General features: G+C 59.5%; 1 protein-coding gene across 1 annotated transcript; it reads left to right on the top strand.

Moving 5' to 3' along the window:
• The first annotated feature begins 953 nt into the window (after nt 1-953).
• Nucleotides 954-7,656, top strand: LOC119100293 (glutamate receptor ionotropic, delta-2). The gene is made up of 10 exons (XM_037223399.1): nt 954-968; nt 1,239-1,437; nt 1,809-1,929; nt 2,466-2,712; nt 3,376-3,541; nt 4,394-4,467; nt 5,091-5,241; nt 5,597-5,741; nt 7,237-7,449; nt 7,566-7,656. The coding sequence occupies exons 1-10, from the start codon at nt 954-956 to the stop codon at nt 7,654-7,656; spliced, it is 1,422 nt and encodes a 473-aa protein (XP_037079294.1).
• The last annotated feature ends 5,737 nt before the right edge of the window (nt 7,657-13,393 follow it).

Here is a 13,393-nt window from a genome sequence, read left to right on the forward strand (position 1 = left end):
AGCAGACGTCTGCAGCATCAGCGCCTCTGAACGTGCCGGGCGCTGCCGACAGCTGGACTCTGAGCAGACGTTTGTGATGTCGGCGCTGCTGGCGCTGGCCGAGTCGCTGCACGCCGGCTGGGAGGCGGGCTGGCTGCCGGAGACGGTCTCGGTGGCTTCCGACAGCTGTCGGCGGCAGACTGGCTGGCCGGAGACCCAGCGCGAACTCGCCGCCGACATACAGGCAAGACCTCCTCGCCTGGGAGCGCGCGACGCTGTGTCGCGCGCGCCACCTGGCTCTTCGTTGGGTGTGCCCTCGCCGTCTGTTCTTGTAACGGTTTTAGAAGGTTTGTGGCGAGCCTTGTAACACCGGTCATAAAAACCGACCGGGCGTAGGCGCTGATTGCTGACGGGTGTACCGACTGGGCGTGCGTGCTGACCGCTGACGGATGTACCGACCGGGCGTAGGCGCTGACCGCTGACGGATGTACCTACTGTGTGGGTGCTGACCCCTGACGGGTGTGCCGACTGGGTGTGGTTGCTGACCGCTGACGGGTATACCGACTGGGTGTGGGCGTTGACTGACAGGTGAACCGACTGGGTGCGGGTGCTGACCGCTGACAGGTGTACCGACTGGGTGTGGGTGCTGACCGCTGACGGATGTACCGACTGGGTGTGGTTGCTGACCGCTGACGGGTGTACCGACCGTGTGGGTGCTGACCGTTGACGGGTGTACCGACTGTGTGAGTGCTGACCGCTGACGGATGTACCGACTGGGTGCGGGTGCTGACCGTTGACGGGTGTACCGACTGGGTGTGGTCGCTGACCGCTGACGGGTGTACCGACTGGGTGTGGGCGTTGACTGACAGATGAACCGACTGGGTGCGGGTGCTGACCGTTGACGGGTGTACCGACTGGGTGTAGGCGTTGACTGACAGATGAACCGACTGGGTGCGGGTGCTGACCGCTGACGGATGTACCGACTGGGTGTGGGTGCTGACCGCTGATGGGTGTGCCGACTGGGTGCGGGTGCTGACCGCTGACGGGTGTACTGAATGACAAAACCAGTTCAGGCAGGCTGGAAGACCAGTAGGTGGGTGGGCACACTTGGTGGCCTTCGCGTGGTCATCTGAACCGACCTCTCGCTACCATCTGACCTGGCCACTGTGTGTGTCCGTCTAACCTGATCCCCTGGCCGTCCGACGGGACCCGGTGTCCGTGTCAGCTCGTCATCCGTCTCACCAGCCTCGCTCCCGCAGACCCGCCTGGCCGGCTGGGGCACGTGTCTGACGTGCCTGGCCTTTGAGCTGCGCGCCAGCAAGTACGGCCGTCTCTCAGGCCCGGGCGGCGGCGGCGGCGGCGGCAGCGAGACACGTCTGCGGCCGGCCGGCCACTGGAACGCCACCTGGCGGCTGGACCTCACCTTCCCCGACCTGTTCCGTGGCGCGCACCTCATCGGTGAGAGCACGGCCGAGGGTCGACTCGGTCCGCCGTCGCCGCCGGTCAAGGGTCACTTCGCCGGGCGATGAGTGGTGGGGTTTGGCCTGCCGGACACTGTGGCACTGCCTGGCCTGTCCGGCTGCAGCTGTGTTGCTGCGTGTTTAAGATGTTGCGTACAGCAAGCCGACCCGCAGTCGTGCTCAGCTGTGCGAGATGTGAATTGGCGCGCAGGCCTGGGTCAGTTGCGCGCCGCCTTTCTCGCGGTGCTCCCCAGTTGACTATGGTGGTGGGGGTCAGACGACGGCCCCTCGCTGCTGACTGGTGGCGGGGTGGTCCGACTGTGGTGTGTCTGTCGCCGCCGGTCGGCTGACGTCACTGGGCGCCGGCAGTGTGCACGCTACCCTGGCACGGCGTGGTGACATACCAGCTGGACGGCGCCGGCGCCGTGGTCAGTCGCAGCGGACTCAGTTTCGTCATCCTGGACACGCTGGCTCAGGAGCTGGGCTTCACGTGAGTGGGCGGCCTGCCCCGACTCGGGCAGGGTCGGGCCGGCCCGACCCGACCCGACCCGACTCTGCCCGACCCGGCCCACGGTTCCATCCAAGCCAGGCGTGAAAGACCTGATCTGACTGGAGGTGAATTGACAGGACCTGGGCAAGTCGGACTCGAACTCTGCCGTCCCAATGAAGAAAACCGTTTGCCACCTCTTGACCAGTCGAATGAGCGTACTGAACGCATAAAAACACATTTCATGATACATAATGGAACACTCAGGTCAGCCTTGCCAAAGGTCAGACTCAGGTCCTGAGGTGACCTGACCTTACCTATTCGATCCCGACTTGACCTGACCTCCCAACCTGAACTAACGCGGCCTGACCTGGTGTGGTCTGGGCATTTCTTGCCTCCAATCATACACAACTAGCTGCCGCCTCGCTCGTACAGCGGCCACCCCAGCATCCCCGACCTCTGACCGGGTGTCAGACGCCACGCGTGTCGCCGTCCCCACCGCTGGCGAGGCCTGAGCGTCGCCGCGGCGCGTCGGCCAGGTACTCGGTGGTGGAGCCGCCGGACGGCCAGTGGGGCCTGCTGCTGGAGAACGGCTCGTGGACGGGCCTGGTGCGCATGCTGGCGTTCGGCGAGGCGGACGTCTGCGGCCCCTTCTCCTCGACGCCCGCCCGCCAGGCGGCCGTCGGCAGCACAGTCGCCTTCTTCACCGACTACTACGACCTCATGACGCCCAAGGCCCGGGTCGATCACGGCGTCTTCATCTACAAGGATCCCTTCACGCTTGAGGTGCGCGCGGTGCGGGCCTGTTTAGGTGGAGACAGTCTCAGGGCTTTGTCGAGTTAGTCTGTCAGTGGGGTGGGTTCATTGCATTTGTGTACGTACTTCACGCGAAAAGAGGAATTTTGTTGCGGTCCCTATTCTTCCTCCCCTATTCCTCCCCCTCCTCGCGCGCGCGATGATCGCCTATGGGAGGGAATTGAGTAGAAGAGACAAAGTGACCCGGTTTATGCAGCTGGGGATGACGTGGAAAGAGTGTGTGGGGGGCATTTAATTATCGGTCTATGCGGCTAGGGATGATATGGAAGGAGTTTGTGCGGGGCATTCGACTGTCGGTCCATGCGGCTAGGATTCTGCGGTTGCGCACTGCTCAGCCGATGCTGCTGTTAGTTAGGGTTATGTTCTGTGCTGCCAATGGCTGATGCTCATCCTGCACTGTGCATGTGGTCCGGACCACGAGCGGTGCTGTGGAGTCAGGCGGACCGCGAGCGGTGCTATAGAGTCGGGCGAACCGCGAGCGGTGCTATGGAGTCGGGCGGACCGCGAGCGGTGCTGTGGGGTCGGGCGGACCGCGAGCGGTGCTGTGGGATCGCGTGGACCGGGCAGGCCACAGCTGTACTTCCCCGACGGCCAGCTCGGTACGCCGGTGACCTGCCCCGCCGTCGTTCGCAGGTGTGGCTCGGTATACTGCTCACCATGCTGACCGTGTCCGCCCTGCTGTACGCCATCAACGGCGCCTCGCCGCGCGGCGAGGACGCGCCCGCCGCGAGCCGCACCGGAGGCCTCTTCCGGGCCGGCAACTGCCTCTGGTACATATACGGTGCCACCATCAACCAGGGTCAGTAGCGGCTTCCGAGGTAACGGTGCTGAACCCCGGCAGCTGGCGGCCACTCCGATACTTTAAGCGGCTGGGATCGTGAAGTTGGCTCGTTGCCATGGCGTTCTTCCGCTGGGGCGAAATATTGTTGGCTGACTGCGGAGAAAGGCACGATATGTTGAGGCAAATCGCGATGCCTGAGGAGTCTCGTGCAGCTGTCTTCAGCTGGATCAGGGCCCTGGGATTTACGTGGAGATCAGCAGGATTCCCTGAACCGCAGCGTTTGCAATGGACGGTTGCGCGTCAGCTTAAATGTTCGCAGGCACGCTGTGTGGGACCAGCCAAGGGCTCTCGTGGCTACACGTACCGCTTTGTTATGTGGGGACGCTGCATCCATCGTTATGCCATCTGAAGACGCTGCTGTGTTATCTGGGGACGCTGCACCCTCCGCTGTGCTATCTGAAGACGCTGCACCCACGGCTGTGTTATCTGAGGACGCTGCACCTGGACCGCTATGTTATCTGAGGACGCTGCACCCACCGCTGGTTATCTGAGGACGTTGCACCCACCGCTGTGTTATCTGAGAACGCTGCACCCACCGCTGTGTTATCTGGGACGCTGCACCCTCCGCTGTGTTATCTGAGACGCTGCACCCTCCGCTGTGTTATCCGAAGACGCTGCACCCGCCCGCTGTTGTTATCTGCGGACGCTTGCATCCACCGCTGTGCTAATCTGAAGACGCTGCACCCACAGCTGTGTTATCTGGGACCGCCGCACCCACCGCTGTGTTATCTGAGGCGCCGGAGCTGTCACATCCCCTGAGGACCGCCCCCGCGTGCGGCCGGGTGTGACACCCCGGCCCTCTCTACGCAGGCGGGGTGCATCTGCCGACGGCCGTATCCGGTCGGCTGGTGGTCGGCTTCTACTGGCTATTCTCCCTCATCTGCGTAGCCACATAACTCTGGTAACCTGATCGCCACGCTGACGGTGCCTCGCGTGGTGCCGCTGGTGTGGCGACGTGCGCCAGCTCACGACCAGCCCGGACGTCGGCTGGCTCTCGGCCGCCGGCACCGACCTCGAGCAAGTTCGTCACGGTGGGTCGGGCGAGCGGCGCGGCGGGCCGGGGCGAGGCTGCGGTCTGGTCCTCGCTGTCCGGTGACCGTGCTGGCGCTGGTGTCGAGGGCTCGCCGCCCCGCTGTAGCTCAGAGGTCGTGTGGGATGGTTTTATCTCGCTCTGAGCTGACGGTCGTCGGAAATGGTGTAGGCGTCTATGCTGATATCCGCCTAACTCCCCGACGTCAGGACCCGCTGCCGGTCTGAGTCGGCAGCTGTGGAGGATGCCGTCTGTTATGATGTCAGTACTGACGTCTGCTTGACCCCCCCGACGTCAGGAACCCGTTGGCGGGCTGATGTCCGTGCAGCTGTGGAGGATGCCGTCGTTATGATGCCAGTACTGACATCTGCTTGACTCCCCGACGTCAGGACCCGCTGCCGGTCCGTGTCGGCACCTGTGGGGGATGCCGTCTGTTATGATGTCAGTACTGACGTCTGCTTGACTCCCCGACGTCAGGACCCGTTGGCGGGCCTGAGTCGGCAGCTGTGGAGCATGCAGCAGCGCGGCCGCGGCCGGTTCTTCCCTCCGTCCGAGGACGCGCTGCCGCTGGTGAAGGACGGCGGCTGGGTCATCATCGCCTCCGCCCTCGACATCCGCTTCATGGTCGGTAGGTGCCCGAGCTGCGTCACCTGGAGGGCTGAGCGCGCGCCGACGGGAGGAGATCTCATGTCCGGTGGTCAGGGAGCGCCGGTGGGGGCCCGTGAGTGCGCGGATGGAGAAACTGGATCATTTAATGGGCATCGAATCCAGTTGTGAATCGCCATTGTGATGGAGGCGGAGAAGCAGTGAGCACATTTGTGTGACTGGAAGCCGGCTTCTGCGGAGCCCGTTTTCCGTCCACCTAGCAATGTGATACTATCCTTTGCGCACCGAGCATTCTGCGCAGCGGTATTGGTCGGTCGTGACCTGTCGGTCGGTTGGCGGATCGCTCCGTCGCTGACGGTGCACGGCCGGCTCCGCAGACGCCGAGATGCGGAAGGTGCTCGGCCGGGACCCGGGCGCGCGCGAGCCATGCGAGCTGGAAGCCATCGCCGCTCACGTCAAGGAGATCAGCGTCGTGTTTGGCCTGCAGAAGCGCAGCCCCTACAAGCCGGCGTTCGACCGATAGTGAGTGGCGAAGGGTGCCGTGGACCGGTAAAGATGCCGGCAGACTCCGGGTGGCTTGGAGCTCAGGTGCCGTGGACCGAACAACCCAAAACAAATACTGCTATCGCTCAAGGCCGAACGACCCAAACACGAAGAGCGCGGTATGTGATGACCTTTGTGCTGTGATCTTTTGACTTAGCAAAGCCGTCTCTTCGACGGATTCAGACTTGAAATACTTCCTTCTGGATGATTCTAACTTGTTTCGCTGGCGAACCGCGAAGGCTTGTCCACCACAGCGGATCCCAGATGCGCACTGGGCCTGATCCGTGACGCGGCATTGGCAACCCCAGCCGCTTCCCGGCTTTGGGCGGTTCAACGCAACAGTCTTCCGAGCCGAGGAGAAGCACGTCACCGGGGGTCCCTGAGCTACCAAGCCACGGTCGCGAGGGTGGTGTTAGTCATGCAGGTGTGGAACAAACAATGCAATCGAAACGGAGGGTATTGCTTGTTATGCTGGTTCTGGTCGAAGCAATGCTTTACGGGGGTCGAATCTGTGGACTGTCGAGTACTGAAGGAAGGCGCAAAATGCGTAATGCTGGTTTCCAGCGTTCGTTCAAACATCTCGGACATGTTTACGCCAGACTGATAGAACGCGATTTTATGCATTGCGCTCGATGCATTCGCGTTGTTCCATGTAAATCTCAAGGCAGATGCTCCAAATCATCTAGCGGTGGAAAACGGTTTTGTCGGTATAAGGTAATTAATTTCATGGATCGTTCTGTGGTAGCCATTCACCGACAGTGATTGACCGCCTGCCCGTGAGTGTGTCAGTTAACCCAGCATCAGTGACCGTGTGCCAGTGTGGGTGCTCTGTGACCGCCCTTTCAAAGCGCCCGAAGACTTGGATAGTAGCGCCACTGTGCCAGTGTGTCGGTGACAAGGGTACGCCTGCGACTGTATGGCTGTGCGTCAGCCATGCGCCGCTGGCCTGTATATGCTGTCCTCCGTTTTGGTCGGGGCGTGGTGGCATTGTTTCAGTTACGTGGTATCCGTAGCAGTATGTTAGTAACAGAGCGCCAGCGGCTGGGTGTCAGTATGTCAGTGATGGGGTGTCGGTGTGTAGTGACTGGGTGTCAGTATGACAGTGACGAGGCATCAGTATGACAGTAACGTCGGTATGGCAGTAATGAGGCGTCAGTTTTTAGGTGTTACGGTGTCAGGGACGAAGTGTCAGTATGATAGTGACGAGGTGTCAGCGTGACAGTGACGAGGTGTCAGTATGGCAGTCACGAGGTTTCAGTATAGCGGTTACGAGGCTTCAGTATGGCAGTGACGATGTGTCAGTATGACAGTGACAATGTGTCAGTGTGGCAGTGACATTGTATCAGTATTGCAGTAACTGTGTGTCAGAATGTCGGTGACGGCATGGGGGCCCAGACGTGTTGAACCGTGTCTGTGGCATTGTCACCGAGTGTATCAGCGCGTGTGTAACGGCGTCGGGGCCGCGTGCCGCCAGCTTGCGGCTGATGCAGGAGTCGGGCCTGATCGAGGCGTGGCTGCGCAGCTCACTGCCCAACGCCAGCGTCTGCCTGCCGGAGGACGGCGGCCGGCCGCAGCTGGGCGCCGGGCGCGCGGGCCTCTCACTGGCCGAGATGCAGGGCGCCTTCTGGCTGCTGTTCGGCGGTCTGCTGGCCGCCGCCGCAGCCCTCCTGCTCGAGCGGCTGGCTCGGCTGGCGCTCTCCCGCCGCCGCCCGACAGCCGGCGCCGACTTACAGACGGCGCTGGCTACGGTGCGAGAGCTGACGGGCGGCGTGGTTCGCCTGACGCCCCGACCGGCGGCGCCAGCTGTCGCAGCCGGCCTACCGCCTGGCACACGGGGTCCGCTCGGGGACGGGCGCGGGTGGCTGAGATCGTGCCGGTGGAGAGCCACGGCTGACAAGATTGAGGTTTGGGGGCCGAGGCGGCCGGCCGGCGACGCCCCGAGTCTCCTCCGGCGTTCGTCGTCTGAAATACACTTGTCCTGCGCCCCCCCCCCCCCCCTCTGCGAGCGAGTCCTGTGATCACCAGTCCGGCCTTCCCTTATCTTTTCAAATGGAAAGACTGGTTGCTTGTATGCACTCCTGGTATGTCCACATCTCTAGATAACTGATATCTGCTGTCGGATGTGATCTTGGACTGCCCCGTCACCCCGAGTTGACTGATGAGTTGCCCAGTAATGACAAACCATCCCATTTCATCGTTGATGTGTGTGTGTATGTGTGCCTGCGCACTGGGGGTGTTTGTGGACGGTCGGTCGCCAATCCCACGTACGTAGTCACTAGTGTTTCGAAATGTGGCAATGTGGTAGTTATGGGTTGAACAGGCTGTATCTATTACCCCTGCAGTGTTCCGAGTCCGCTGCGACATTTTGATTGCAGCCTTCTATGAATGACAGCTGGTGCAATGCTTCAACGTTGGTAAATGTGGGCGTCCCTGGGTAGTTAAGTTGTCTTATTGCATACCGTGGCTTGTCTGCCATGGTTGGCTGAAACAGATTTCGGGTCAGGTTGTGTTCAACGCCTGTTACTTGGCGATCGAGAGCTTGTGATTTTTGTGCTGATGTTTGCGTTAGAGTAAAGTCCGTGTCCTCGCGAGGTTTTGTTTGCCTTCCTTGTGGCCCGGTGCCTTAGATTGCTGTTCCGGTGCGAAGGAAATAGTGAAAAGTGCCTGGTCCTTCAGGGAAATGTATGTGATACATGTTAATCGCGAGTGGCCCGTAAATGCGCTTTTTCCTGGAACAGCCACCAATCGATAACAATATAGCGGTATATTTGGTTGGTTTGGATTTTATTCAGAATGCCAGTGGACGCCACCGACAATGGTGGAGATTTCCAAGTTATTTTTGCAAGCATTCTTCTGCCAAGATCTCGTTGACCGTTTTGCGCTACGCGGACGTTTTTGCTCATCTGTTCCGGGCATTGCCGTGCTCGCTGGTCATCTAGAGCATTTAGTCAACCCCCAGTCAACCCCATTCAATGCTTTTAAACAATCGTGGAATTGACGGCCGTTTCACGGCTGGCGGTCCTCACGGCTGGTGGTGCTCACGGCTGGCGATCCTTACGGCTGGTGGTCCTCGCGGCTGGTAGTCCTCATGGCTAGCGGTCCTCATGGCTGGTGGTTCTCACGGCTGGCGGTCCTCATGGTCCGCTACTGGGTGGGTAATGAAGGGCTCGGGGGTGCGGCGGTGCGCCATGTCAGGTTATCGTCCCATCTGAATGGACCGCCCGCATTTCTACGGCGGACGAATTTGTAGTGCTCAGTACTTCCGTACTAAGCTATGGAGCTACCATCCAGGCGGCCGTGCGGGACCTTTCCCTTATTGGTATGAGCGACAAAGTTCGCGAGTCCCTCTGTGAAAGAAGAGTGGTTAAACTAGGGGCTTAAGCGAGAGAAAAGTGAATGGCCCGCCGTGCTGGCGTAAATTATAGCTTTGTCATGCCTAGCATTACCTGGGAACGGCATGTCCATGATGCACATCCCACCAAGCTAACATTTGTACATTCCAACGCTCATGCGGTTGCCGGAACCTAACGGATCGCGGAGAAGATCATGACCATTAAACGCTGGTTGAGTATCCTGCATGCCTTACCAACATCCTGTTTATGCCTTGCTGAGATCCCGTAGATGCTGTATCCTTTATCCCTTGCTCGTGGTGCTCAAGAACTGCCCTCTCCCCGGCGCCGCCGCGCCCGGCCGTCCGGCGCCGGCTCCAGCTCACGCTTCTCGTTGCTGGCGCTGCGCAGCGTCATGGTGGCGCGCCGGTCGTGTCCCCCTTGCAGGACGCAGATGCCGGCGCAGCGGCTCACCTTCTCCGGCGCAGGCCGGTCCGACATGGTGACGACCAGCACGATGTCGGGGGGGGGGGAGGGGAGAGCACGCCCCGTCAGGCGCCGCGCCGCCTCGCGGGAGCACGATGACGAACGGGAGGACTGGGCCGCGGGCGAGTCCGGACTACCGCTCGTGCCAACGCACCGGCGCGGCCGGATCCTGCCGCTGTCAGGACGGCGGACCCCCGAGGCCAGCACCAGGCCTGACGTCCGGTGTTTATCGCGAGGGCCGTCCCGTTGCGTTGTATGCGGGCAGGCGCAGATCAGCGAAGCTATGTGCATCGTCCTGAGGAGCTTGTCATCAGGGCGACGCAGGCTTACAAACGGTGACCTAATACAGAATGTTGGGAGGAAGGAGTTAAAACATCGCGCCACTGTCAAACATACCGTGCCGCAGCGTGAAGGGCTCCACCTTTGACGTCTTGGGGACCATTGCCAGCGCCGGCTGACAGAGCATTGCCGAGGCTGTGCTCGGCCGCCGGCCGTCTCACCGACGCAGAGCCCGGGAATCTCGACACGCCAGCGCCGGCTGACAGAGCATTGCCGAGGCTGTGCTCGGCCGCCGGCCGTCTCACCGACGCAGAACCCGGGGACTCCCGACACGCCAGCGGCGGCTGACAGAGCACTGCCGAGGCTGTGCTCGGCCGCCGGCCGTCTCACCGACGCAGAGCCCGGGGACTCCCGACACGCCTGCGCCGGCTGACAGAGCACTGCCGAGGCTGTGCTCGGCCGCCGGCCGTCTCACCGACGCGGAACCCGGGAACTCCCGACACGCCAGCGGCGGCTGACAGAGCACTGCCGAGGCCGTGCTCGGCCGCCGGCCGTCCCACCGACGCGGAACCCGGGGACTCCCGACACGCCAGCGCCGGCTGACAGAGCACTGCCGAGGCCGTGCTCGGCCGCCGGCCGTCTCACCGACGCGGAACCCGGGGACTCTCGACACGCCAGCGGCGGTCTGACAGAGCACTGCCGAGGCTGTGCTCGGCCGCCGGCCGTCTCACCGATGCAGAGCCCGGGAATCTCGACACGCCAGCAACGGCGCGGCATGCCGACGGGCTCCAGGCGTTCAGCTAGCCGGTGACGTAAGGTCAGCGGGGGCAGAACTTTGTATCCCTTTGAGAGTGTCCATCTCCCCCCCCCCCCATGTTGAGCTGCCTCCTTCCATGTCCGTTGGGCCCCCAATACCGAGCCTGGGGCCCGCGATATTTGGCTGGGTGGACGTTTCCACAACGTGGAGACTGACTACCAACACCCTATCGTTCATATATCAACTTCTTAACTTATTTTTACCTCAAAATGTTTATTCATTAACACTGCTCCGTAACTATAATCTGCCTAAGCAAAAGCCACCCTTAATGACGTCATCGAGTTTTTCCGTCGATGCCCAAAGTCGTATCACCTACTGCTGGGGAGTCGGCCACCGCGGCCATCTTTGAAGTTATGGATGACACTTTCAATTACTTTTATGCGTGCGTGGCGCGTGTGACCATACTCAAATGCCACGGTAGAAGCGCTAGCAGGCACGAAGATAAATTGCCGGTCGGAAGACATGACGCTTTCTTCGCTGCATTGCCGGCTGAAGCCAGCCAGCGGGAGCGCGATGGCCAGCATACGGTGACTCGAGATATAAACTTATATGCGCAAACAAAGACAAAAGACAGCCACTGTGTATATCGTTTACCAATGCTCTACAGCCAGCAGCTGCATGTGCAAGAGCCGTTTTTAATGGCGTCGATTTTTTCCGGTCGATGAAACGGAGGCGCATCACTGCTGGCGAGCCGGCCATTTCCAGTTACGGATGGCCTTACGAAGTACTTGTATTCGTGCGTGGCGGGTGCGATTATGCCCGAACAGCGTCACAGTGGGAGCACTATGAGACGCCAATATAAATCGCCGATCGGACGACATGGTCTTTTCTTCCTTATGACGGTGTATTGTCGACAGCGGTCAGAGCCGGCACAGTGGGATGGCAAGCATGTGGTGACCCGGCAAGATTACTTATAGGCGCGCGTCAAAACACTCATTGTGCATACCCGCTAACACTGTTCCACAGACGTCAGCTGCCTGTGGAACAACTGTCTTTGATGACGTCGTCGATTACTTCTGGTCGATGCCCCAACGATACATCACCCAGCGTTGACGAGCCGGCCATTTCTGGAGTTACGGATGCCAATTAAACATATATTTATACGTCAGCGGCGGGTGCGATAATGCTCAAACAACGCAGTTGTGGGAAAACAACCAGCCGCCAAAGATAAATCGCCGATCAGACTACATGACCTTTCCTTCGTTAGGGCGCTGCATTGCCGTAGCATTATGGTCCAGATCCTGCCGGTTGCGTTATGGTCAGTATACGGTGACCTGGCGCAATTACTCTTAATCACACGCAAAAACAGTCACTGCATATATTCGTAAGCACCGTTCTACAGTCCTGCCAGCTGCCCGTACACCAGGTTTCTTTGATGACGTCATCGATTGTTTCCGATCGATGCCCCAACGGCGTGTTACTCAGTGCTGGCGAGCCAGCCATCTCCAGAGTTAGGGAAAGCAATATGAAATAATGCGGTGCATGCGGGGCGGGTGCAACCAGGGTCAAACAATGTGCTTGTTGGAGCACCATCAGACACCAATTTAAATTGCCGATCGGGAGGCAAAACCTTTTCTTCGTTATGATTGCGCATTGCCGACCAGCCAGACGGCAGCATGACCAGCATACGGTGGTCGGAGATGAGAACTTGTAAGCGCACGAAAAGACAGCCACTGTATACATTCGTTAGCACTTTTTCACAACTATCAACTGAATGTGCAAGAACTTTCTCCATGGCGTCATGAATTTATTTCGGTCGACGCCCCTAAGGCGAATCACTCAGTGCTGCCGAACCGGCAGCCGCGGCTATCTTTAGAGTTGGCAGTATAAATCACTTCTATGTGTGCGTGGAGGGTGTGACCAAGCTCAAACAATGTCATCGTGTGATCGCTATCAGACGCGAATATCAATCGCCGATCGAACGATATGACCTTTTCCGCCCTGCACCGGTGCACTGCTGACTGAGGCCAGCAAGCCGACAGGGTGATGACCAGCAAACGGTGGCCCAAGGTCAAACTTATATGCGCACGCAAACAGACATTGTGCATATTCGTTACCGCTATTCTGCAGCTATCAGCTGCCTGCGCAAGAGCTCCTTTTGATGACGTCATCATTTTTTGCGGTCGATGTCCCAACGGCATGTAGCTTAGTGTTGGGAGGTTGCCCACTGCTGCCATTTCGAGAGTTACGGTCGACAAGTTGTTGTTGACAAGTATATTAAGACTTTATGCGTGCGTGGCGCGTGCGTTTAACTACTTTATGCTAAAAATGTCATTGTAGGAGCACTATCAGACGCCAATGTAAACTCAGATCGGACGACATGACCTTTTCCGCATTATGCTATGACGGTACATTGCTGACTGAGGCCAGCCAGCCGGTAGCTTGACTACCATACGGTGGCCGGAGATAAAGCTCATAAGCGCACGCAGAGACAGCCACTGTATCAGTTCGTCATTACTTGTCTACAGCCATCACTTCCCTGCGCAAAAGCTGCTATTTATGACGTTATATGTTTTCCTGTTGATGCCCCAACGGTGTATTACTCCCCTGGCGAGCCGGCCGCCGCGGCCATTTCTGGAGTTAAGAATGAGAAGTTAAAGCATTTCTATGCGTGCGTGGCGTGACTGACAATACTCAACTAATGCCATTGTGGGATCACTATCAGACGGCAATATAAATTGCCGACCAGACGACATCACCTTTTGCTCGTTATGACAGCG

Source organism: Pollicipes pollicipes, unplaced genomic scaffold (genome assembly GCF_011947565.3).
Source record: "Pollicipes pollicipes isolate AB1234 unplaced genomic scaffold, Ppol_2.1 Scaffold_4881;HRSCAF=5763_pilon_pilon_pilon, whole genome shotgun sequence".
In the NCBI taxonomy this organism is placed as follows: Eukaryota; Metazoa; Arthropoda; class Thecostraca; order Pollicipedomorpha; family Pollicipedidae; genus Pollicipes; species Pollicipes pollicipes.